This window comes from Xenopus laevis, chromosome 6L (assembly GCF_017654675.1).
Source record: "Xenopus laevis strain J_2021 chromosome 6L, Xenopus_laevis_v10.1, whole genome shotgun sequence".
Taxonomy (NCBI): Eukaryota; Metazoa; Chordata; class Amphibia; order Anura; family Pipidae; genus Xenopus; species Xenopus laevis.
Window position 1 is genome coordinate 31,375,880 of NC_054381.1, and position 25,181 is coordinate 31,401,060.

At 37.8% G+C, this 25,181-nt stretch overlaps 1 protein-coding gene across 6 annotated transcripts in view; it reads left to right on the forward strand.

Moving 5' to 3' along the window:
* The window catches only part of LOC108718477 (A-kinase anchor protein 9), a 145,009-nt gene that overhangs the window by 20,169 nt on the left and 99,659 nt on the right, over nucleotides 1-25,181 (forward strand). For 3 of the 6 annotated variants that reach the window (XM_041565885.1, XM_041565888.1, XM_041565886.1), the window contains exons 3-15: nucleotides 394-438; nucleotides 6,448-6,501; nucleotides 6,927-7,100; nucleotides 10,184-10,339; nucleotides 10,738-10,935; nucleotides 12,836-15,229; nucleotides 16,325-16,538; nucleotides 16,920-16,999; nucleotides 17,236-17,359; nucleotides 20,143-20,225; nucleotides 20,776-20,869; nucleotides 21,031-21,253; nucleotides 23,753-23,846. In XM_041565885.1, coding sequence (XP_041421819.1) covers nucleotides 394-438; nucleotides 6,448-6,501; nucleotides 6,927-7,100; nucleotides 10,184-10,339; nucleotides 10,738-10,935; nucleotides 12,836-15,229; nucleotides 16,325-16,538; nucleotides 16,920-16,999; nucleotides 17,236-17,359; nucleotides 20,143-20,225; nucleotides 20,776-20,869; nucleotides 21,031-21,253; nucleotides 23,753-23,846 — 3,933 coding nt within the window. The remainder of the gene's footprint in view (nucleotides 1-393; nucleotides 439-6,447; nucleotides 6,502-6,926; nucleotides 7,101-10,183; nucleotides 10,340-10,737; nucleotides 10,936-12,835; nucleotides 15,230-16,324; nucleotides 16,539-16,919; nucleotides 17,000-17,235; nucleotides 17,360-20,142; nucleotides 20,226-20,775; nucleotides 20,870-21,030; nucleotides 21,254-23,752; nucleotides 23,847-25,181) is intronic. The other 3 variants (XM_041565887.1, XM_041565889.1, XM_041565890.1) reach the window with 3 other exon arrangements.

The following is a 25,181-nucleotide window of genomic DNA, read 5'->3' on the forward strand; positions in this document are numbered from 1 at the left end:
CATTGTATACTACAGAGCTTACCTGGTATCTGCTGTGTATCCTGTGCCTTTTATCCTTTTTCAGCTTTGAATTGCTTCCCCCATGGCTACGGCTTTTTTGTGTTTTTGAAGCAAACACACCAGTTTTACCAATGCAGTAAAACAGTACATTGTATTTGCATTACTTAAAAATTCTTTCATTTTTTGGTGTTACTTTTCCTTTAAGTTGTAGACTCATCGTGGAGGTCATGTTGTGATACCAGGTACAACTTCATGTAATATTCTTATACAGTTTTCAAAGTGTATATTTCAGATTGCAAAATTGCATAATTGAGAGCTACTGGACCTATAAACATACAGTAAGCATGTAAATAAACACAGTTGAATGGCTTCCTTATTTTGTTTCAATTTTAGCACGAAAGTGAAATTTCCAGTACAGCTGATGATTATAGTTCTGAGGTAAGACTGATGTTTAAAGTGATATATATGCATGCTACATGGAAACCACCCATCTTCTTGTCCGTATTATTGACCATTGTTTTATTCTACACATATTGAATATTGTAAGCTTACTTTATGTTGATTAAAAATATATATTCCACAAGTTCCAGTGTTCATTTTGTTAGTATCATAATTTCCATTTTATTCTTCCATTAACTAGTATTTAGTGCAACAATTTAAGTCATGTGTCAGTGTAAATATCATCCGGTTGTGCTATAAGCAGCATGCTTCCAGTTGGGAATAGCCGCAGTGTTAGGTATAGTCTAAAGAGCAGACCCCAGTGATGCAATGTGTTTTGTTAGACTTGGAATCAACTTACTTTTTTGCCAACGTGTCTAGATATTATATCATATCTATTATATAGCTATTATATATCTATATTTTAAAAAAGACCAGGACTGAAACCTTTCTTTTTCCTTGCTTTGTTTTTTTGAGCAAGTGTAACAGATGGAGAAGGTAATTAAACAAATTACCCGTCCACCAAGAAGCCTTCTGTATAATGAATTACTGCTTTTTAAAGTTTTGACAAGGGCTGTGCCTGTAGAAGAGACAAGGGGGCAAATTCACTAACCTGCAGAAATTCGCCAGCGACAGCTTCGCTCACATCGCCTCACTTCGCCAGGCGAAAATTTGCCAGGACAACACTAATTCATTAAAATGCGAAGTTGCGTCCAGGGTGCTGAACGATGGCGAAGTTTCGCTAGCGTTAATTCTGCAAGCAAAGCGAAGTTGCGCTAGTGTTGGCTAATTTGCATATGGCGGGATGTTAAATTTCAATGGACGTTTATGTTGCAGCAAATACATTACATTACACAAGCCCAGGGAACCTTAATAAAATAAAAGAAAGTTGTTATAATGCCCTACACTTGTGCCCAGTGTATAGTTTATGTGCCATCATTAAGGAAATGTAGGGGGAAAGCCAGGTACCCTAAAAAAAAATTACGATCTTTTGCAGCCTATCACCCTGAAAAACTGAAAAGTCAAGTTTTTTTTTTGAGGAATTCCTATCTACTCTATTGCACTTCACCTGGTCTAAGGTGGCGAAGGCAACTCTGGCGCAAGAGGTAACGTTCATTAAAATCCGCATCTTAGTGAATTTGCGTAGTTACCTCCATTCGCCAGAGCGAAAATTCGCCTGGTGTTAGAGTGTGAAGTAGCGCTACAGTCTCTACTTCGCTAGTGAATTTACGCCAGCGTTGGTCACTTTGCCCTTTAATAAATTTGCCCCAAGGTTTTCTTTTTTTAAAATGGACCCCTAGCTTGGTTTAAATAGCCTGATAACAGATGGAGTGAGAAGAAAAAGAGAGTTGGAATTCAGGCTTAAGACATAATAAAAAAGAAAAAACTGTTTTTAAAGTGATACCAACACGTTCCTATAAAAATCATAGGAATGTGTCAGTATCAAGTATGTGCTGCACCCGGAATAGTTCCCCTCAATAGGAATAGTTCACCCCCAGCCCCGCAAACCTTTGTGCAACCGACCCACTGACACTACTAACTTCTGTGTTGCTTCAGTGACGCTGGGCTGGGGGCAGAACTATCCTTCCATAGGCTGAAGTCCTGTTTTTATTTCTAATTAGCCTATGAAAGGATCACTCCGCCCCTAGCCCAGCGTCACTGAAACAGCACAGAAGATCTTTTAGCAGTGTCAGAGGGTCAGGTTAATGCCGGTTCGCGGGGCTGGGGGCGGCTTTGAGGGGAACTATTCCGGGTGCATCACTTACTTGATGCTGAACATGTACCATTATACGGAGCGTTGTTTCCTTTAAATTAGGGGTACACCGAATCCTGGATTTGGTTCGGGATTCAGCCAGGATTCGGCCTTTTTGAGCAGGATTTGGATTCGGCCGAATCCTTTTGTCTGGCCGAACCAAATCCAAGGAAATCGCTTGACTTTTCATTACCAAAGAAGGAAGTGAGAAAAATGTTAACACTTTTTCCTTTCCCGCCCCTAATTTGCATATGCAAATTCGGATTTGGTTCGGTATTCGGCCGAATCTTTCACAAAGGATTCTGCGATGGAAATGTAATGGTAGTTACAGAAATCTAGTGACATGGCATGTATATTTGTGTATTGCTGTCGACTGAGGAGAGCAGTTGTACTGACATATTTTGTGCTTCCCTGGAGTGAGTCAGAATAGAATGTACCCAGCAGTGAGTGTTTTGTTATAAAGTGGAACAAATGGTTACCAGTTTATCACTGTAACAATAAAGTAAGACACAGATACAGCAGTGCTGGTCACTTTCCTGAGAAGATACTGTAATGTTAACTTGAGCCTACAGAAACATTATATATGTATATTTTTATTCTGGGATGGTATTTGTGGATAGTTGAGCAGAGGTTATCCTCCTGGCTATTCCCCACTCTTTTTGACAAGGCAAATATGTATTTTTGATAAGAAGCCATTTAGGCACTTGAATGTTTGCTAAAGCCTCACAAGTAATTATCCTTCTTAAAATAATATTCCAATGGGGACTTTCTCTGTGTATTGGAAAGAACTTCACATCGGCTTCAGTTTGAAGCAGAGACAGCGATTAGCCCGGAGTCGCATTTGGAGACGCTTCAGGCTTCCCAAACATCTGCTATCAGCAACTGTCAGACTCAAGTTGGCACACAATAAACAGCTTGCTGTATGAGCAGCCTCAGCCAGGGAATGGGGGTAGAAGGGTAACACAGAAGCCTACTCACTGGCAGCCTCTGACAGTTGCTGGGGTGACCCTTAAAATATTGTGCAATTTGGCCATTTATATTTAGGTTGCTAATCTGAGTCATAGTTTCATTATTAGATCACTATGTGGAGTGAAGCCATTTAGCTTTCCTTGATTTGGGAGAAGAGGGCAGCAGAGTGGTGCAGTGGTTAGACTTGCAGTACTGTGGAGATAGGTTTGTTTCCAGGCAGTCATCACCAAAACATTTCTTTTAAAGAGACTCCCCCACATACATGAGGGGGCCCAGGTGCTCTGCCCCGAGCCTTCAGCGAAAGGGAGCAGACTTCACTGTATTGTTTGTAGGGTAGGCACTTAAAGAGCAATCCTCCAGGCAGTTGTAGTAACAATGTCTTTATACAATGTCTTTATCTTTATTAAAGTACTTTTAAGTAAATTTTTTGGTATGTTATAAAATGGTCACTTCTAAGGAACTTTTCAATTAGTCTTCATTATTTACTCTGTATAGTTTTTGACTTTTTTGCCTTCTTCTTCTGACTCTTTCCAGCTTTCAAATGGGGGTCACTGGCCCTATCTAAAAAATGAATGCTCTGTAAAACTACAAATTTATTGTTATTGCTACTTTTTTATTATTCATCTTTCTTTTCAGACCCTCTCCTATTCATATTCCAGTCTCTTATTCAAATCATCAAATGCATGGTTGCTAGGGTAATTTGGACCCTAGCAACCAGGTTGCTGAAATTGCAAACTGGAGAGCTGCTAAATAGCTCAAAAACCACAAATAATAAAAAAATGAAAACCAAATGCAAATCGTCTCTGAATATCAATCTACATTAAAATAAAGTTAACTTAAAGGTGAACAGAACCTTTAATGATGTACCGTATATACTCGAGTATAAGCTGTCCAGAGTATAAGCCGAGGTACCTAATTTTACCTCCAAAAACTGGGAAAGCTTATTGACTCGAGTATAAGCCGAGGGTGAGACATGCAGCAGCTTCTGGTAAGTTTCAATCAAAAAATTGAGGGTTTCTGCTCCCATTGGAGGTGCCGGCGTCTCGTTTTTGGATGCCGGCGACCATTCTTGGACGCCGCCGAATATTCTTTTGCGCTTGACCCGAGTATAAGCCGAGGTAGAGTTTTTCAGCATATTTTGGGGGCTGAAAAACTCTGCTTATACTCGAGTATATACGGTATTGCTGTGGAATATGTTGGCACTATATGCATAAAGGGGAATACTAATCCCTAAGGGGAAATGATTGGCTTGCTTTTTTCATTTTTGCTAGTTGCACCATGCACATACTTTGTGTAGTCACATTCAAGCCAGTAGTGTGTTAAGAGTTCTTCAGTATTGGGAGCAAGTTATCATACAAACTGACTGGTATATGTATACATGCATTTTATGGAGAAATCTGGTGCATGTGTGACAAACATTGGCTGTTGATAATTCTCTCTTTACTAAAAACATACACGTAGTCCAACATGGAAACAGGGGCCTGTTAAGGGCCTTCAAATGATAGTTTTTATTAGTATTAGTTGAGGAAAGAGAAGATGCATTGCTACAAAAATGAAGCAAAGGAACATATCCGGAACAAATATAATTGTAACCGTAAATAACTGTCGGGCCAAGTTTCCGAATGCTGGTTCCATTGCGGTTATTACTTTTTAGTGAATCTGTTTCCAAGGAGCCTGCAAATATAAAGCAAATGAAACCACAATGCTGCTTTATTCCATTCATTCACACCTGAGCATCACTGTGTTCCTTTAAAAGATTCATGAATCAAGTGATTGTTTGCCATTAGTTGTAAAATCAAAGCAGTCAAAAGTAGGATTGAAGACCAAATCTCATCAGGCTCGCCAGCACATTACTCTGGCATTAGCTACAATATCACATTAGATAGGTATAATGTTGCTCTGCTTGCACAATACGTAGCATTAGCACAATAATTCCACTCTAACCAAGTAAGGGCCCCCCCCCAGAAATGCAGGGCCCTTCCGGGGAGCCTTTATTTGCTTACTAGTTTTGGAATTATTGTGTGATCATAACTAAAGGAAAACTATACCTGCAAAATGAATACTTAAGCAACAGATAAACAGGATATAGGCTTAATATTCATACCCACTCTCGTGTAATCTTACCCTAGTTCTATTTCCAACCTCTAACAATGACAGATTTGCCCAGTGTTTCAAGTAGGCATTAGACTACGGGAAATGATATGTCCTACCAAGTCAAAGCTAGCATAATCCTAGAAGCTGGAAGTGATTCTAATACGAGTGTGAATGAGCTTTATTTATGATTACAGTTTTTGGAAGATGAATTTCCAGAAATAAACATGGCTTTTTCAGTATTATGGTATAACACTGCAGCTTTGTCCTTTAGGTAAGCCAGTTACTGTGCAGTTACCACTGAGAGTGAGCTTTGGTTAAAGGCAATGTATTTCTTGGTATTGCAGAAAATAAACTTGGCACACAAAAACCATGTGTGGATTTTATTCCTTTAAAGGATCTGTAGCTATGAAAGTAGGTTTGAGCAAATTTAGATTTTTTTGTAAACATTAAATTACTATCCCATAATCTTGTCAGTTGGGATTTTGAGAGAGAAAGTGCCCAACTTGCACTGTGTGCCTTGTATCTCCAATTGTGTAACCTGGTATATCCAAGAAAAGTTTATAAAATTACTAAGCCACAAATAAAATAACTCTCTTCTAAAAAAAAAAAAAAAAACAGAAATAAACCATTCACCTTTTTTTATACAAGTATGGGGCCTGTTATCCAGAATGCCCCGGACCTGGGGTTTTCCAGTTCTTTCAGTGCCTTTTTAACATATTTTAGCTGAAAGACCCTTTGAAATGGGATTCCCTTCAATTTGATAGGTACAGGTATGGCACCTGTTATCAGAATGCTTGGGACCTGGGGTTTGATGGATAACGGATCTTTTCATAATTTAGATCTTCATACCTTAAGTCTACTAGAAAATCATGTAAACATTAAATAAACCCAATAGGCTGGTTTTACTTCCAGTAAGGATTAACTATATCTTAGCTTGGATTAAGTACAAGGTACTGTTTTATTATTACAGAGAAAAAGGAAATAATTTTTTAAAATTTGGATGGTTTAATTATAATGGAGTCTACGGAAGATGGCCTTTCCATAATTTGGATAATGGGTTTCTGGGTAACGAATCCCATACCTGTACTGTTTATTTGCAGTTTTACATAGAAAGTATGAGTTATGTTCCCAAATCCGTGTTGCATTTAGAAAATGCATGGTAACAACAGTTCTGAAATTATTTTTTGCTGCAGGTAACTGGTGCCAGTTTTCTCCCGAGAGCAAACAGTACAGCAGAGCTTGTGAGGGTACAGTATGATATCAGAAGCATTTTGCTCTATCACTAACACAACATGCCTGACATTCTGTAACCCCTTCACTTCTGCCTGAACAACCAGGATATATAACAAAAGAACTTTCCTTAATAACAAACGTGCGTGATGCAGTGTTGCTTTCTGCTTCTCCTCTGTATCTTTCACGTCTTTTGCATAACACCGGCAAGATCTATCCGATTTGTCCTGTCAGTGTTTCAGAGACAGTAAAGAATCTGGTGGAAATGTGTCAGTGCTCTTGAAGCGCAAATTATCTCGAGAACGGTTGTCATGGCAGTCAGCTCGCTCAGCCCTGATATTCTAATGTGAGAAAAGTAGTGGTGGTGGGTCTAGAGAGGAGCACTTGGACTTTTAAGACTCCTCGAGCTGGCTTCATTAACCACCTTATTGGATTGTTTCAGGAAGAAGAAGAATTCGAAGTGCGAGAGACTTTCTCTGAGCACGGCACATGCAGCTCTCTGACAAGGCTAGAGGTGATGGAGGATGAGCTGGCTGGAAAGCAGCAAGAAATTGAAGAGCTGAACAAAGAGCTGGAGGAGATGAGGGCAGCCTATGGCACACAAGGACTGCAGCAGGTACATAGGCTTTGTTGTGCATGACACCTCTTGTATCTTCTTTTAGCTTTTACAGCTGGAATTGTAGATGGTTGCTATACAAGTGAAATCATCCCCAGTTTGGTTTTAACTTGTGATTGTTTATAACAGTAATTACATGATTTTCTTTTACCTCAGCCTCTACAGCAGTGATCCCCAACCAGTGGCTCATGAGCAACATGTTACTCACCAGCCCCTTTGATTTTGCTCCCAGTGGCCTCAAATCAGGTGCTTATTTTTGAATTCCTGGCTTGGAGGCAAGGTTTGGTTGCATAAAAATAATATGAATAAAAACCCCTTGTAGGCTACCAGTCCACATACAAAATGGGCAATCACAGCACTTATTTTACACAACCCAGAAATATTTTTCATACTTGCAGTGCTCCCCAACTCCTTTTACAGAGTGTTGCTGACAGGTAAAAAAGGTTTGAGGACCCCTGTTCTACACAATGCAAAGGTATCTAATCAAGCAGTAGATTTGCCACGACATGCATTCTGAATCTAAAAAACATAAACATAAAAAAAAAAAAACCTTTTTTTTTTTTTTTTTAAAGAGACACACAGTTTATGAGGAGACCCAGGTGCCCTGCCCTGAATCTTCAGCTAAGGGGAGCAGATATCACAGTGTCTTAAGTTGATTAAGTATGACGTTTTGTGAGAACATGAAACAGCGTAAGGCTGTAATCTATGTTTGTACTTCAATAAACATTTGTTTTTTTTAACTGTAACTGCATAGAGGACTGTCTCTTTGAATGCCTGCTCTACAAATAACACAGTGTTGAACTATCATCCCAGTTTTATTGATGACTAGTGCATTAGTGCAATTTCATTTCATGTTAAGGAAGATCTGACATGGTTGAGTTATGTATAGGGGATTTTTTGGGGAAAAGCCCATAAAAATAGCAAAGTTACATGGCAGATAGTGTCACCATAGCTCTGCTTAAGTGGCACCATGAGTGACTTTTTCATTCTGCTTACAGAGCAATGCTTGTATTGCCACCCATTGTTTCTTACACTTTGTGTGTGTGTATTCCTTTACATTTAAAAATTAAAATATTGAGCATGGTGTCATCTCGGCTATTGCTGAACCAAGCCATTGCTTCTTTTTCAGCAAGTGAGCTGTCCACTGCATGATTCAGGATCATTTAATCTTTAAAAGGATACTGTCATGGGAAAAAAATATTTTTCAAAGTGAATCAGTTAATAGTGCTGCACCAGCAGAATTCTGCGCTGAAATCCATTTCTCAAAAGAGCAAACAGATTTTTTTATATTCAATTTTGAAATCTGACATGGGGCTAGACATATTGTCAATTTCCCAGCTGCCCCTGGTCATGTGACTTGTGCCTGCACTTTAGGAGAGAAATGCTTTCTGACAGGCTGCTGTTTTTCCTTCTCAATGTAACTGAATGTGTCTCAGTGAGACATGGGTTTTTACTATTGAGTGTTGTTCTTAGATCTACCAGGCAGCTGTTATCTTGTGTTAGGGAGCTGCTATCTGGTTACCTTCCCATTGTTCTTTTGTTTGGCTGCTGGGGGGGAAAAGGGAGGGGGTGATATCACTCCAACTTGCAGTACAGCAGTAAATAGTGATTGAAGTTTATCAGAGCACAAGTCACATGACTTGGGGCAGCCCCATGTCAGATTTCAAAATTGAATATAAAAAAATCTGTTTGCTCTTTTGAGAAATGGATTTCAGTGCAGAAGTCTGCTGGAGCAGCACTATTAATTGATTCATTTTGAAAAAAAAATTTTTTCCATGACATTATCCCTTTAACGTCACTCATTTAGGACTAGATTGTTAGGGCTACTGTGCTTTATCTTAATTAACAAAACCATATTACTGCACTCTCATATAATTCTTAATAATTGGAACAGATATAGTACATCTCTTTAGACTAATGCTTTTTATTGAGATTAAAAACTTCAGAGTTTGGTGTCTGTAACTGTTCATTGACTTTGCACTCATTCGTGCCAAACACGAATGTGCAGTGATAAGTATATAATACACTGAATTATCACCATTATGCTTTAGAAGCATTTTACTGCTTGGGTTTTAGTTTGCTGTTACCCAGATTATTTCTTAATACTTACATACCTATTTTTAATCATATTTTCCTCTCATGTCAAGTTGCACATCAGGAAAACTGTGTGCCGCCTATCTGCTCAAATGGCAGGAAGTTTTATGGTGAGCGAATGTATTTGTACACCTCAGATACATATGTAAATGGTGTGTAGATTAGTGCAACTTGTCCTGTTTTGGAATTGTACCTTGTTGTGCTCTAGAAATATTTTTTCTGTTCTGTTTCCAAGAGTGACAATATGTTACATGGGTATTATCTATCAAACATTACTATGTTTTTAAAATATTTATTTTGTTCTTTTTTTCCTTTTTCATGTTGCATAGTTACTCGACGGATTTCATGTAAATGGATCACACTGATCATGCTGATTACTTTTTATGTTACCCTTACCCTCTCACCCCCAGAGACAGATAATATTGTTTTGTGTTATTTGTGTTACTTTCAAAACTCCAGTTGAAAAAAAGAATTGTGTACCTGTAAAACTTTCACTGTGATCTGTTGCCAACAATTAAAAAAAGCATTCATTTACATTGTATGCTCAGACGCACAAGTCATTTACCCGTACTCTTCCTTGCCCTGCTATACACAAGCAGCAGCAGAATGTACAGTGGTATGAGCAGAATAGAGCCCTAAAGAAAACAAGCATTTTTTTCCCATTTCAATGTAAAAGAATATGAGAAGCTTTTTAAAGGCAGAATAATTTTATTTTCCCAATACAATAACATTTATCATTCGCTTTTCACATCTATTTTCAAGAGTTATGTCTAGTTTCCTGTTCCTTAAGAGGTCAAGTTCATATAAAATGATGTATTCATGCACTATGTACTTGCTAGCTTTTCAGAAATAACTAGAATATGTATACTGGCACAGCTTTTGTCAGTTGCAGTTAGGCATTCAGAAACAGAACAGATATCCCTTTTATGTAAGGAATAATGAAAAGGTAAAGTAAATGTGTCCCTCATAACTTTTTGTGTTTTGTGCAGCTTCAAGAGTTTGAAACGGCAATAAAGCAAAGAGACGATATCATCACCCAACTTACAACAAACCTCCAAGAAGCGAGAAAGGAAAAAGATGAAATAATGAAAGAGTTTCTTGAACTTACAGAACAAAGCCAAAAATTAAAGATTCAGTTTCAGCATGTAAGAAACTTCCTTCTCACTTTTCTATATTTTTCCGCATCCAGGAAAAACAGTGGCAATTTATTAATTATTTACAGTCATTGATTCCAGTTGCACCTATGCATTGTATAAACAAGGCAAGGAGATTTTGCTAAAGGCATTAGTATTTGGTTATTCAAAATTAGCAGCTAATATGTCATTTACTGGTCAATTTGGAAGCTAATCATCCCATGTATAGGACCATATCTTTTGCTTCTCTGCCGTATACCTGATCAGGTACACCATTTGGGTGGAAAATTCCATTGGCTGAGATCCATGCTCAACTGTAGTTTTTCCAGAAATCACCCTAACCATTTTCCAGTTAAGAAAGAAAATAATTTATTTGTTTGTCACATGTTCTAATTGTATGTTATGTACAGTTACAGGCAAGTGAAGCACTTAGAAACAATAGTCATACAAGTACAGCAGCGGATCTTCTTCAGTCAAAGCAGCAAATGCTCACTTATCACCAACAGCTGGAAGAACAAGAGCGCCAGCTAAAACTTTTTCAGAAAGATAATGAAAGCTACAAGGCACATAATGTATCCCTGCAGGCCAAGATTCAGGATATGGAACAGGTTTGTAAACACACACATTTCACTAAGTAGAGTTCCTTAAACTCTTCCTTACTGAAGTAAGTTATGCATTAATCAAGTTTATCAAGACAAGAATTAACGTTCTACTTCTGTGGTAGTCAATATACTATGTTTGCCATAGCGTTCAGCATGTATTTTCCTGCAGTTGCTTGTTGCAACATCTAGGACATCTACAGTGGTGTGAAAAACTATTTGCCTGTTTGTCACACAAAATGTTTCTGATCATCAAACACATTTAACTATTAGTCAAAGATAACACAAGTAAACACAAGTAAACACAAAATGCAGTTTTTAAATGAGGGTTTTTATTATTTAGGGAGAAAAGAAATCCAAACCTGTGTGAAAAAGTATTTGCCCCCTGAACCTAATAACTGGTTGGGCCACCCTTAGCAGCAATAACTGCAATCAAGCGTTTGCGATAACTTGCAACGAGTCTTTTACAGCGCTCTGGAGGAATTTTGGCCCACTCATCTTTGCAGAATTGTTGTAATTCAGCTTTATTTGAGGGTTTTCTAGCATGAACCGCCTTTTTAAGGTCATGCCACAACATCTCAATAGGATTCAGGTCAGGACTTTGACTAGGCCACTCCAAAGTCTTCATTTTGTTTTTCTTCAGCCATTCAGAGATGGATTTGCTGGTGTGTTTTGGGTCATTGTCCTGCTGCAGCACCCAAGATCGCTTCAGCTTGAGTTGACGAACAGATGGCCGGACATTCTCCTTCAGGATTTTTTGGTAGACAGTAGAATTCATGGTTCCATCTATCACAGCAAGTCTTCCAGGTCCTGAAGCAGCAAAACAACCCCAGACCATCACACTACCACCACCATATTTTACAGTTGGTATGATGTTCTTTTTCTGAAATGCTGTGTTACTTTTACGCCAGATGTAACGGGACGCGCACCTTCCAAAAAGTTCAACTTTTGTCTCGTCGGTCCACAAGGTATTTTCCCAAAAGTCTTGGCAATCATTGAGATGTTTTTTAGCAAAATTGAGACGAGCCTTAATGTTCTTTTTGCTTAAAAGTGGTTTGCGCCTTGGAAATCTGCCATGCAGGCCGTTTTTGCCCAGTCTCTTTCTTATGGTGGAGTCGTGAACACTGACCTTAATTGAGGCAAGTGAGTCCTGCAGTTCTTTAGATGTTGTCCTGGGGTCTTTTGTGGCCTCTCGGATGAGTTGTCTCTGCGCTCTTGGGGTAATTTTGGTCGGCCGGCCACTCCTGGGAAGGTTCACCACTGTTCCAAGTTTTTGCCATTTGTGGATAATGGCTCTCACTGTGGTTCGCTGGAGTCCCAAAGCTTTAGAAATGGCTTTATAACCTTTGAAATTGAACTCAGGTGTGATAAACCACAGTTAAGTTATTTTTTAACAAGGGGGGCAATCACTTTTTCACACAGGCCCATGTAGATTTGGAGTTTTTTTTCTCCCTTAATAACGTAAACCTTCATTTAAAAACTGCATTTTGTGTTCAATTATGTTATCTTTGACTAATAGTTAACGGTTTTTGATGAGCAGAAACATTTAAGTGTGACAAACATGCAAAAGAATAAGAAATCAGGAAGGGGGCAAATAGTTTTTCACACCACTGTATTATTTACAAACATTGCCAGAATAACTCAACTAGTTTGAGATTGAGTTGATACAAAAGGATGCTGTTTAGGGCCTCTTATCAGATCTAAAATAAATGCTCTCATTTTACTTATTATTTTTGTGTTGTTATATTTTCTATGTGTCAGAGTTACAGGTTTTAATGAGAAGAAACATCAAGTGAAATTAATTTGTTAACATAGCGAACGTTTGCTTCACATTGTATTATGTCCTCTGTTGAGTCTGTTCCATACTTGTGTTGTCACTTTATCCAGGCTATGCTTTTTATTTCATTAGCTTAAAGAACTTGAACTGTTGTATGAAAGAAAGCTAAACGAAAAAGATGTGTCCATTGATAACATGAAAACAGCATTAGAGGAGGAAGAAAGAAAATCAAGCCAGCTAACAGAAAGAATATCACTAGTTGAAAAATCAGCCGAAGAATTGAGGCAAGAGTTAGTAATAAAAAACCAAGAAATAAATAACCTGACTGAAGACTTTAGCACTTCCAAACAGAGAGAAAGACAATCTTCCGAAGAAGTAAAGCTGCTGATGGGTACAGTGGAAGAGCTACAGAGAAAACACTATAAAGGCAATCAGTCTGAGGCAGACGTAGTTCAACGAATGGAGCTGGAAGCAGAAAGGAAACTAGATCAGCTTCGGGCAGAACTAGATGAAATGTATGGTCAACAGATAGTGCAGATGAAACAGGCATTAATCAAGCAACATGCATCTGAGATTGAAAAGCTTCTTGCACAGCATAAAGCAGAATTAGATAACATTTCTACCCAGTCAACAGTTAGTATAACCAATGAACAAATCAATGAACTCAGTATTACAATAAACCAATTGAATGCCCAACTGCAGCATTCTAAGAAACATCAAAGTAAAATGAAGGAAGATTTTTTCTTGCAAATTAAAGCTGTATCATCTGAGAAATCTCTGTTACAAGGGCAAATCAAAGACTTGTTGCAGGATCTGAGTCTTGCTCGAGAGCAAATTGAAAAAGCGAAAGAAAGCATAACAGAAAAAGAAAGCAAACTCAGTGAAGCTAGCAGTTTACTTGTCACAACGGATGATCTGAAAGCAGAGCTGGCAGCTGTAAATGCATATATGAAAGAGTTAGAAACCAAACACGAAGCTGAAATTACAAATTACAAAATTAAGCTTGATATGTTAGAGAGGGAAAAAGATGCTGTTTTAGATAGGATGGCTGAATCTCAAGAAGCTGAATTAGAGAAGCTTAGGACACATTTTTTGTTCAGCCAAGAAGAGGAACTCTCAAAACTTAGGGAAGATTTAACTCGAGAACATTCAGTTAACATTGAGAATCTAAAACAAAATCTTGATTCACAGTTTAGGCAACAACTTGATAATATGCAACAAGATATGAGCCAGACTATAATCACAATGCAATGTGAAAAAGATAGCTTAGTAACCAAAAAGAACAATTTAATGCTGGAGATTTCAAAGCTGAAAGACCTACTACATTCAGTTGGTGATCCCCGATCTGAAGAAATGATGATTCAGATGAATGAACTTCAGAAAGAGCTTGAACCTTACAAGATGGAAGAGAAGGAAAAGGAAACAACAGAGCAAGACTTTGAGATGCTTCAACTTAAAATTAAGTTGCTTGAAAAAGAAGTTAAAGAAAAAGATGCTCTAGATGAGCAGATTGCATCTCTAAAGGTGGATATTAGAATTCTCAGAGATGAAAACAATACTTTGCAGACTACTCTAAAAAACTACAGCATTATTGGTTCTGTCAGTGAACAGAGTGATGATAAAAACCCAGAGTTAAGAAATGAAATAGAAAAGCTTACGTTAGAGATTAAGCAACTTCATAAATTGGAATTTATATTAAAGGAGGAGATTGAAAGACAAAAGAACACATTTTCATTTGCAGAGAAAAATTTTGAGGTCAACTTCCATGAATTACAAGAAGAATATACATGCCTTTTGAAGATAAAGGAGCAACTAGAAGATAGGATAACAAAAAGAGAAGAAGAATACAGCACAAACCTTAACTCTCTTAATAAAGAGTTGGCAAAGTTAAAAGGCATTTGTACAGAGGAAAACTTAGCTCTTAAAGACATCAAGCATGAGGTTCCTGGTCCACCTAAACTTGTCAAAGCAGATGCACTTGAGGCTGGAGAAGTTGTTGAGAAAGATACTACTGAGTTAATGGAAAAGCTTGAGATTGCCCAACGTGATAAGCACGAATTGTCTTTGAAACTTTCTGATCTCTCTGAGCAGATGCAGTTGAAGCAAAATGAAATTAATCTGCTGAAGGAACATGTGAAATCATTATGCCAAGAAAGAGATAATGCTTTGTCTGATCACCAGAAGGACAAGGTAATAGGCATGAAAGAGACATTAAGTGTTCAATCTGACAAAAAATCTTTGAACAATAGATTGGAAATAATGTCAAATGAAGAGATCGACAAGAGTGACACCTCCCTTGCGGAAGAGAGTTTGATTTATGAAGTGCATGAAGATATTCAGCATCTAAATAACTGTTCACTTTCACACTTATCTCCGGAAACTTGTGATTCAAAGGTTGAGGAAGAGACAGAGTTCACCATGCAAAGGCTCCACGAATTGTCACACAGAGTAGACACTGAATCTGCTCTCTTGGTAAGAACACAGAAAGAAAGAGACGGTCTTCAACAGGAACTGCACTATGCTCAGGTAGGTATCTTTTGCTTATTTTTTGGTTTAAATAGGCTTATTTAAATCAATTTATTTATTTTAGAAGGGTCAGTAGTGGTAAGAATATGTGTTTCTGAATGGGACCCAGATTAAGCCATAGCTTTGAAATTTCAAGGGGCAACAACTGTGTGTTCAGCATGAGTTCAATGAATAAGGCTTTTGGTAGGTATAATTTATGCCTGCTGTGTTAAAATATCTATGGATTTTGCTCTTTATTGTTGTGTACAGTGAATCTGAAAGTACTTTTTTTTACAACTTCATCGGTTGTTAATTAGAGGTGAAGGCAGTTAATGCTAAAACATAGTCAGCAGCTGAGGGAGGGAGATTCTCCTTCAATAGACCTCATTATTCATTATCTCTAGTTAAACTGTCCTGATTACAATAGAGGGGGAGGTATCTATCTTTAAACATGATTTATTAATGCTTTTATAATATATGCATGCAAGAAAAGAATAGGCGGAATATATTTTCAACCCAATGACTCTCTTTTGTTCAAGTTGAAGACAGATGTATATTGGCCATTTACCAATTTTTCACAGTTTTTTGTGAGCTGCCATTCTTCTCATTAACTAATGCCTTGTTAACTCATTTTAGCTGAAAGACCCTTTAAAAGGGGATTCCCTTCAATTTGGACCTGTTATCCAGAATGTTTGGGACCTGGGGTATTTTGGATAACGGATCTTTCCATAATTTGGATCTTTGTACCTTATGTCTACGAGAAAATCATTTAAATATTAAATAAACAGAACAGGCTGGTTTTGCTTCCAAAAAGGATTAATTATATCTTAGTTTGGATGAAATACAAGGTACTGTTTTATTATTACAGAGAAAAAGGAAACTTTTATGAAAACTTGGATTATTTGGATAAAATTGATTGTATGGGATATGGCAGTTCCGTAATTCGGAGCTTTCTGGATAACTGGTTTCTGGATAACAGATCCCATACCTGTATTGGAATGATTAAGTTGATGTTTCAGATGGCTGTCAAAGCATCTAACAAAGACTTAGTTGTCCACTGGGAATATTCTAAAGTTTCAGTCTTTTGAATGCTTGTTCACTCATTTTTTTTCTCAGGCTGACTTGAAGCTTCAGTTGGAAGCTCAACGAATAAGTCTTACTCAGATTTACAATGCTCACATCGAACTAATCAATGAAAACATGCAAAAACATAAAGAGGATGAACTCTGCAGTCTTAAGAAGGAGATGCTAAAGATCCAGGAACTGAAAACTAAAGAGCTGCAAGATGTACACCAGCAAGACCTGCAAGCCCTCCAGTTACCAAAAACAGGTATTCTGCATATTTTTAAAGCAATGAATTATAGTAATAGCCTTTCATTCTGTAGTAGGACATACATTTCTACAGCAGGATGTTTGGTATTCATTTAAAGCTGGGAGAATTTGTGTTTGGGGCCCAGAAAGAAAATGCCCGTTCCATTCAGCTATGAAATCAGAATAGGCAATAATGACCAAATCTTCCTACAGCCATCAGAAGTCTGAGATGGTTAGAAAAATCTGTTATAATGAAACGGGTTAAATATGGTCAAAGCATACAATAAAACAACTTCCATCAGTTTTCAGATATCTTTTGTATACTAGTTACTAGTTTTATACTCATTACTAACATTTGACTACATTTGATTTTAGTATGTTTTTTTGTTGTTTTATTCAGGTGGAGATTCAAAATCGTGTCAGATCTTAATAGAATTGCTAATTAAGAGGATCAGTAATGAACTAAATCATATTAATGAGGTAGGACTGCAGTCTTCATGTTCAATAGCTGTTTGTCTAAATTTAAAAATGTCTTCATTTATTGGAGTAGAGTGGGATTCGAAGTTGAGCATTAGCAGGAGAGATATGTGTGAAATATGTATATATATATATATGTGTGTGTGTATATATATATATATATATATATATATATATATATATATATATATATATATATATATATATATATATATATATATATATCTTTTTTTGTTCAGAACATAAACAGACATTTCCTGGAGAAAAAGCCAGAAAATATGGATGGAACAGAAAACAAGGAAAGCTCTTTGCAAGAAAGTTCATGTCCTATAGCCTTGGAGCAACATCTAACTGAAGTGCAAGGTAAGCTTTAGTGTATTTTTGTTTGCCTATTGTACAGGATGTTGATTCTCAGTGAACTGCTAGCGAGAGGGTATATAAATGTTCAAAAATGAGAAGTAAAGCTTAACTAAAGACATGGGCTAGAAATGTTGTACATTATGTTTTGAGCTTCTGTACCAGCCCAACGCAACTGCAGCCCTTTAGCAGGGAAGATCTGTGTCTTTGAAGATGCCCCAGTAGCTCCCCATCATCTTTTGTGCTAATTCACTGCACATGATCTGTGCTGCTGTTGCTTACTGAGCTTAGGAACCAACTCACAATATACAGTACACATAGAATAGAAATGTCACAATATAAGACTGATAATTAATACAGATACTTACTACATGGCAGCACAGAAACCTCATTTTGGCTACATAATTTATGACAACCCCTAAGCTTAGCTTCTCAACAGCTGCTCAGAGCCCACTGAGCATGTGAGTGTCACAGACACTTTCCAAGATGGTGACCCCCTATGACAAGTTTGCATCATTGCTGCTATTGAGAAGCTGAAACTTTAGGCTGGTGCAATTCGTGCAGTATATAACATATGGCAATTTTTGCCATATTAATTTTTTGGGTTTAGTTCTCATTTAAGACATACAAACAGTGCAATCATTCCAACCTAATACAGTTGTTCAGTACCAGCCTACGGTGCTATAATCATACCAAGCCTGCTGGTTAAAAGTGCACATAGTGATTGGGGATGAATGCTGCTCACTATGGACTATGTTTTGTTGTTTGACACTTTTTTTTTTTTTAGCAATCAATACCATGTGTGTAATAGTATTCTCAGCACCTTCAAATGCGGGCGATGCTCAACTATAACTCGCCGATTGTTGTAGCGTCGGGTGCAAGCTGCTGGTCCCCCTGCCAGGGACCCACTTATAACTCAGAGAAACACACTGCAGCACTCTGAATCCTGTGAAAAGTGGTTTATTGTGCCAACAAACTAGGCAACGTTTTGGGCCAGCGCCCTTTCTCATGAGCCTTGGCCCGAAACGTTGCCTAGTTTGTTAGCACAATAAACCACTTTTCACAGGATTCAGAGTGCAGCAGCATGTGTTTCTTGGAATCATTCTCAGCACCTGACACCTGATACAATTTTCACCAGTTAACGTTTTGCCAGCACTTGTTGATAATTGCCTACTTGAATGGACAGAGTCATACTTTGGAACCACTTTTGGCTAGGTACACTGATAGTAATAGATGTGGTATATGGGTCACTATTTACCATGCCAAAGACTCTATAGTAGTTTTGATGTTCTTATCTTAAGGAGTTGGGCCACTTGTGATATGTGATGTTCTACTTTGCCATGATATTGCATTCATCCTACTACATCTATCTATCAAGCGTGCTATTTTTCATTTCTTTACATATCTGTGACAAGTATTCTCCTTAAAGGGATACTGTCATGGGAAAAACATTTTTTTCCAAAATGAATCAGTTAATAGTGCTGCTCCAGCAGAATTCTGCACTGAAATCCATTTCTCAAAAGAGCGAACAGATTTTTTTATATTCAATTTTGAAATCTGATATGGGGCTAGACATATTGTCAATTTCCCAGCTGCCCCAAGTCATGTGACTTGTGCTCTGATAAACTTCAATCACTCTTTACTGCTGTACTGCAAGTTAGAGTGATATCACTCCCCCCCAGCAGCCAAACAAAAGAACAATGGGAAGGTAACCAGATAACAGCTGCCTGGTAGATCTAAAAACAGCACTCAATAGTAAAACCCATGTCCCACTGAGACACATTCAGTTACATTGAGAAAAACAGCAGCCTGCCAGAAAGCATTTCTCTCCTAAAGTGCAGGCACAAGTCACATGACCAGGGGCAGCTGGGAAATTGACAAAATGTCTAGCCCCATGTCAGATTTCAAAATTGAATATAAAAAAATCTGTTTGCTCTTTTGAGAAATGACTGATTCATTTTGAAAAAAAACATGTTTTCTGATGACAGTATCCCTTTAAATCTTCCAAACCAGGCCTTTCTCTGCTGTCAAAGAAATGCCTGTGTCTGCACTGATTTAACTACAAAGGGCCCTGGACAATGTTGGTCTGATGTATTGCACTCCCTCTCCCCAGCCTCTCTCCTACCTTAATTGTCTCTTTGGGCTGTTTGCCATTGAAATTAATGGAACTCATGACAGGTGGATTGGCAATGCACATTTAAGCAGTTGCCATTTAAGTATGTGGTAGGCAGCACAAACAGTGATAGGCTTTGCAGGTAGAGCAAAAGCCTGGTATTCCATTAGCCTTAGTCATTTGGGTAATCCCCCTGGAATGGTTAATGAACTTTGAAATATCTTTTCCAAAATAAGGTAACCAGATATAGTGAAAAATGGTGCACACTTCTAGAAAAACGTGCTACAAGGGCAGCACAGTAGTTAATTAATCCGTACAGTGCATTTATCAGATGTGCTGCTGAGTACCTGGGAAACATAATCCTGCAGTTGGCAGTAGCAGTCATATACAAATGTAATAGAGAAAGACACAGAACTATTTTAATAGTAGGGAAACCGATGTACTGCATTACTTATTTATTATTTCAGTTCATTTGACCTTTGCACTGCAAATGCAACGATTGGCGATGTGCTTGAAACACTTAATACATCCTGAATCCACAGTAAGTGATTAACAAATAATATTTTGTTAAACATTTACAACTATTGTTTCTCTGGTAATGTCACGATAATATTTGTCATAAACCCTTTGTTAAGAAGCAGATCACTGAAGACTATTTAAATTTTTTTCATTACAGCTAAATACGCACAAATGACACATTTTCTGAAAGATTTCCTAAAAGAATATCAGCAGATAACCCAGTTTTACAGCAATCCGGAGGTAAGAAAAGGCATCTGCACTGCCGATGTCCCATGTGTCCTTTGACAGATGTACAATTATAATCTGTATCAATTTAGTCATAATCCAGACAGATCCTATACACACACACACACATATATATAAAACTTACAAATACTGAAGTGAAGGGAAGTAAAACATTTTTTTGTATCCCTTAATTTGTGTCCCTTGATTTTTGAATGACACAAATTGATAAATATGCTATTTATGAATGGAGAGTAATAAAGGGTGCATTGAAATGCGTCACAGCTCAGGCACCCACAGAGTTAAAATGTATGTGTAGGTGTTCACCTGATGTGAGGAACACAAGTCTCGTGTTAGTTAAAACATTCATATGACATGAATACGTTTCCACGAACGTCAGTTTGCTCTTATTCTAATGACTCACTAGTCATTTAATCCTAATATTTACTCTACATATTCAAAAAGAAAAAGATGGAAAACAGAAATTGTCTATAAAGTATACAAGTTTTCTAAGTCAGTTAAGAATGAAATAGGAGATATATATACGAATATATTTTAACATTTTCAGATTGAGAAGGATCAAACCATCAGAGATGACCTGGAGGGGGCTACTACTTTACAGAGCTTAACTACCATGCATTCTCCAGTTGGAGGCATTGTTGGTAAATAAATCCGTCCTGTTGTATAGCTGTTTTGTGAATCTAAATGTAAAATTGTTATCTTTCAAGTACGGGATGTTCTTTCACTGTAAACTTAGCCTATTGTAAATATTTATCATGTCACAATTGTCCTCTGAGAGTGACTGTATTTTAATTGCTCAAAGATGTCCAGGGGGCTGCCACATCTCGGTCACATGAAGTTGAAAAACTTAAAATTGAGTTCAGCCATCAAAGAGCCCAACTTGAGGAGAAGCATTCACAAGAAATAGAGCACCTACGATTTTATTTTCAACAACAGTTAAAGGAAAATGAAGAACGGTACACTACAGAGATTATCCATTTGCAAGAACACATTCAGAATGTCAGTGAGACCTCACTGGATTTCCGGTAGGTTTATATGTATGTTCAGGGCCGGATTTACATAGTGGGCACCCCTAGGCCCACTGCCATTCGTCACCCCTGTTCCCTCCCCTTTATTTGTGCAAATTTTCATCATCTGGACCTGAGCAATGGGGATTGGCACATGGGAAATTTAAAAAAAATATTGTATCTCCAGCGCATCCCCACTGTTTTTGGGCAGCATGTCGCCCCCCTAAAATCCTGCCACCCTAGGCCGGGCCTAGGTGACCTTTCCACAAATCCGGGCCTGTGTATGTTTCACTTGTGATTGTGTTGTCTGAGTTAATGCAACAGCAAAAGTGCCTAGAACTGCATGGAATGCCATTAGTCTAAATGTACTTCTATCTGCTCCAATTATTTTAAACTACTTTTCTTTTAGTTTTCACTTCATCTGCTAGACCTTTTGTGTATTACAATTTTTTGTTAAAGGAGAAGGAAAGGCTAAAATTAAGTAAGTTTTATCAGAAAGGCCTATATAAATACACCAGTAAACCCTCAAAGTAATGCTGCTCTGAGTCCTCTGTCAAAAGAAACACAGCTTTTCTTTCCTTCTATTGTGTACACATGGACTTCTGTATCAGACTTTCTGTTTTACGCATAAACCTCCAGGACTAGGGCTTGAGCATGCTCAGTTTGCTCCTCTCTCTCTCCTCCCATCTCTGCTGTAATCTGAGCCCAGAGCTATGAGTGAGCAGGCAGAGACTCAGGAAGTAATGTGACAACAACTAATAAGGCAGCTGCTATCCTAAACAAACAGAGCTGTTTACTCTGGTACGAAAAAGCATTCTGCATAATAAATATATTGTTATAGCTTGCAATAAACTGCTTCGGTGGCTTTCCTTCTCCTTTAAGTTTTCCCTAATGAACAGTAAAAAGACAAAACTATACTGTTATTGGCACATAGTCCATGTGGCAAAGAGGCCCTCAAAACCAAAACATTCACCTTTATTGAGTTTGATGAGAATTGCCTGACACCTGCCTAAAGTCTGAGATGAAAACCACCTGTACCAGCTGTGTTTGGTTAATCCCATTTGATTTATAGGGAGGAAGCAGATTTATAATTATATCCCACCTTGTTTCTCACATGAGTGTTTGTTATACCTTGCACAGTTCCCTTATGCCGTGATTGTAGCATCCACCGCTCTATCATCAACACTTAATACAGTCCTTTATATAATCCATGCCAGCAGTAACATTTTCCAACTGGTAGAGGGCCTGGGGCTGACAGAGGTGTGGAAACATATATATTCAACACTTAAACCATAATTCTATGTCTGTCTGTCTGTCTGTCTGTCTCTCTCCCACCCCCCCACATCCTCTTTAGGATTGATATGGCTTTTTATTAATAATAAGACCAATGTAGGACCCAAGTGGCTTTTTTAAGAATCCGTTTATTCCCAGACCCCACATCATCAAACAGGAAAGCATGTTCTTTGGGAGTACTACCTGCCATTGAGGAGAAGATCCAGATATACACTTCTTAAACTGTGTGGGATATACGATCAGTGCTTTTTAATTTGATTTTAATTATCTATCATTATAGGGGGACAAATTGTGTAAAGAATGTTCCATTGCATTATATACTCTTTTAAATATAGAAGAAATGTGCTTTAAAAAATTGTATTTGTGGCTGATTTATTAAAAATGTCTCCAAACCCCTACTAGTCACACCCATGTGTTACACTTTCTGCTTCCACTTTTCCCAGGCTGTGCAGGGAAGCTGACGGCTCTCAGCACAGTTCACTGTAGAATAGCAACCAATGAGCAGCTAACCTGAACTGATACAGAACCGAAGCCTGTCTTTTATTATGCAGGGCTGTGATTGGCTATACACCTTCTACTGTGTTTTTGGCAGGCACTGCTAGAACACACCCATCTCTCATTTGAAACATGGACAGTGTCTGTAGCAGATCTATAGGAAGTTCCAATAAAGGGGCCATTTTTAAAGATAATAATCACCATTGTTGCCTGCATTGTTTGCTTAGTATAGCAGCTGCCATATTAGGTTGGTGTGAAATAGCTTCCTGCCTGAGTCTCTCCCTGCTCACTCATAGCTCTGGGCTCAGATTTGAGCAGGGGGGGAGAGAGGAGCAAACTGAGCATGTTCAAGCCCTTGCCCTGGAGGTTTATGCTAAAAGCAGGAAGTCTGATACAGAAGCTCATTTATACACAATAGAAGGAAAGGAATGTTGTGTTTCTTTTGACAGAGGATTTAGAGGAGCAGCATTACTTTGAGGGTTTTCTAGTGTATTTATATAGACCTTTCTGATAAATGTACTTAATTTTAGCCTTTCGCTCCTTTAAACAAGAAAAATTTGTGTGTATAGCATATAAACTTCATTTATATGTGGGAGTGGGAGCACTCACTCGAAGTATTATTTTGTGTAATTTGCTGGTTAATCAAATCAGAATTATTTTCTTGCAATAGAAATAAGACTGCTGAACGTTTATTTTGTAACAGACCTATATTTTTGGTTTTCCTATTAGGGAACTCTCTAAAATGCAGTCTGAAGTGGAAGAAGCCTTACATGAAGCTGACATTTTGAAAAGTCTCAGTACCTCAGTTACAGATACAGAAAAGGTAAAAAAAACATACTGGCAAGTTTGAATTGTGTACATTATGTGCCTTTGTTTGTACTGTGCTACCTCTTTACATAGTTGTGCATGTGTTTTTTGGTTACAGACACAATAATACAAGGAAGTAGAATCACCTGGGGAAACAGGCAGTGAATCATATCAGTGCATTCTCTAGTTATATTTAAATTCCTTTTATTGGGTTCAGAATTCGACTCCATGAGGGTTATTTAAGGTACAGTACTAGGAACTACAATGACATTCACAGAGCTACCCTGGGTGTGAGCTTATGTACCACATAACATGTTTTACATCAATTTCTGCATTGCAGGTTATATGAATGTCCTAGATTTTGTCTGTTTTTAAAGAGACAGTCAAACTGTATTTGAGTATAAGATTATTGTTATTTGAATAGTAACTCTATTTTAATCTGCCTAACTGATAGGCATGACAATAACTATGTTTATTTAAAGTTTCCATAATTTGTTAGAAAATCGATTATTTTTCTGAAATCATTTTATTTGCACTTAGTTTTGACGTAGTATGATAATCATAAAACTATTAGTGCCTTATTATTATGTAAATATTGCAGATAAGTATTTGTTTTCTTTTGTTATTGTTTTTATATGATTACAAAACTAGGACTCAAAACTAAAATCAGAATGCCTCTATCAGATTACCTGTTCCATCAGATACACTTCTAAGGGTTATGGCACACAGGCATATTTGCCCTCTGCGGGATGTCTTGGCGGTGAAACATCTTTCAAAAATAACTTTTTGAATTGGTTTCAGTGTGAATTACAGACAGGGTCGGACTGGGCCAGTGAGACACTGGGAATAAAGGATAATTTGTATAAAAATAAACAGTTTAAAGACAGTATTTTCAAACTGCAAGTGTTTTTTTTATTAGCAGTGTAAACACTACGGGGCCGATTCACTAACTTCGAGTGAAGGATTCGAAGTAAAAAAAACTTCGAATTTCAAAGTGTTTTTTGGGCTACTTCAGCCATCGAATAGGACTACGACCTTCGGCTACGACTTCGAATCGAACTATTCGAACTAAAAATCGTTCGACCATTCGATAGTCGAAGTACTGTCTCTTTAAGAAAAAACTTCGACCCCCTAGTTCGCCATATAAAAGCTACCGAACTCAATGTTAGCCTATGGGGAAGGTCCCCATTGGCTTTCCTAAGTTTTTTTGATCGAAGGATATTCCTTCGATCGTCGGATTAAAATCCTTCGAATCGTTCGATTCAAAGGATTTTATCGTTCGATCGAAGGAATAATCCTTCGATCGTTCGATCGCACTATTTGCGCTAAAATCCTTCGACTTCGATACTCG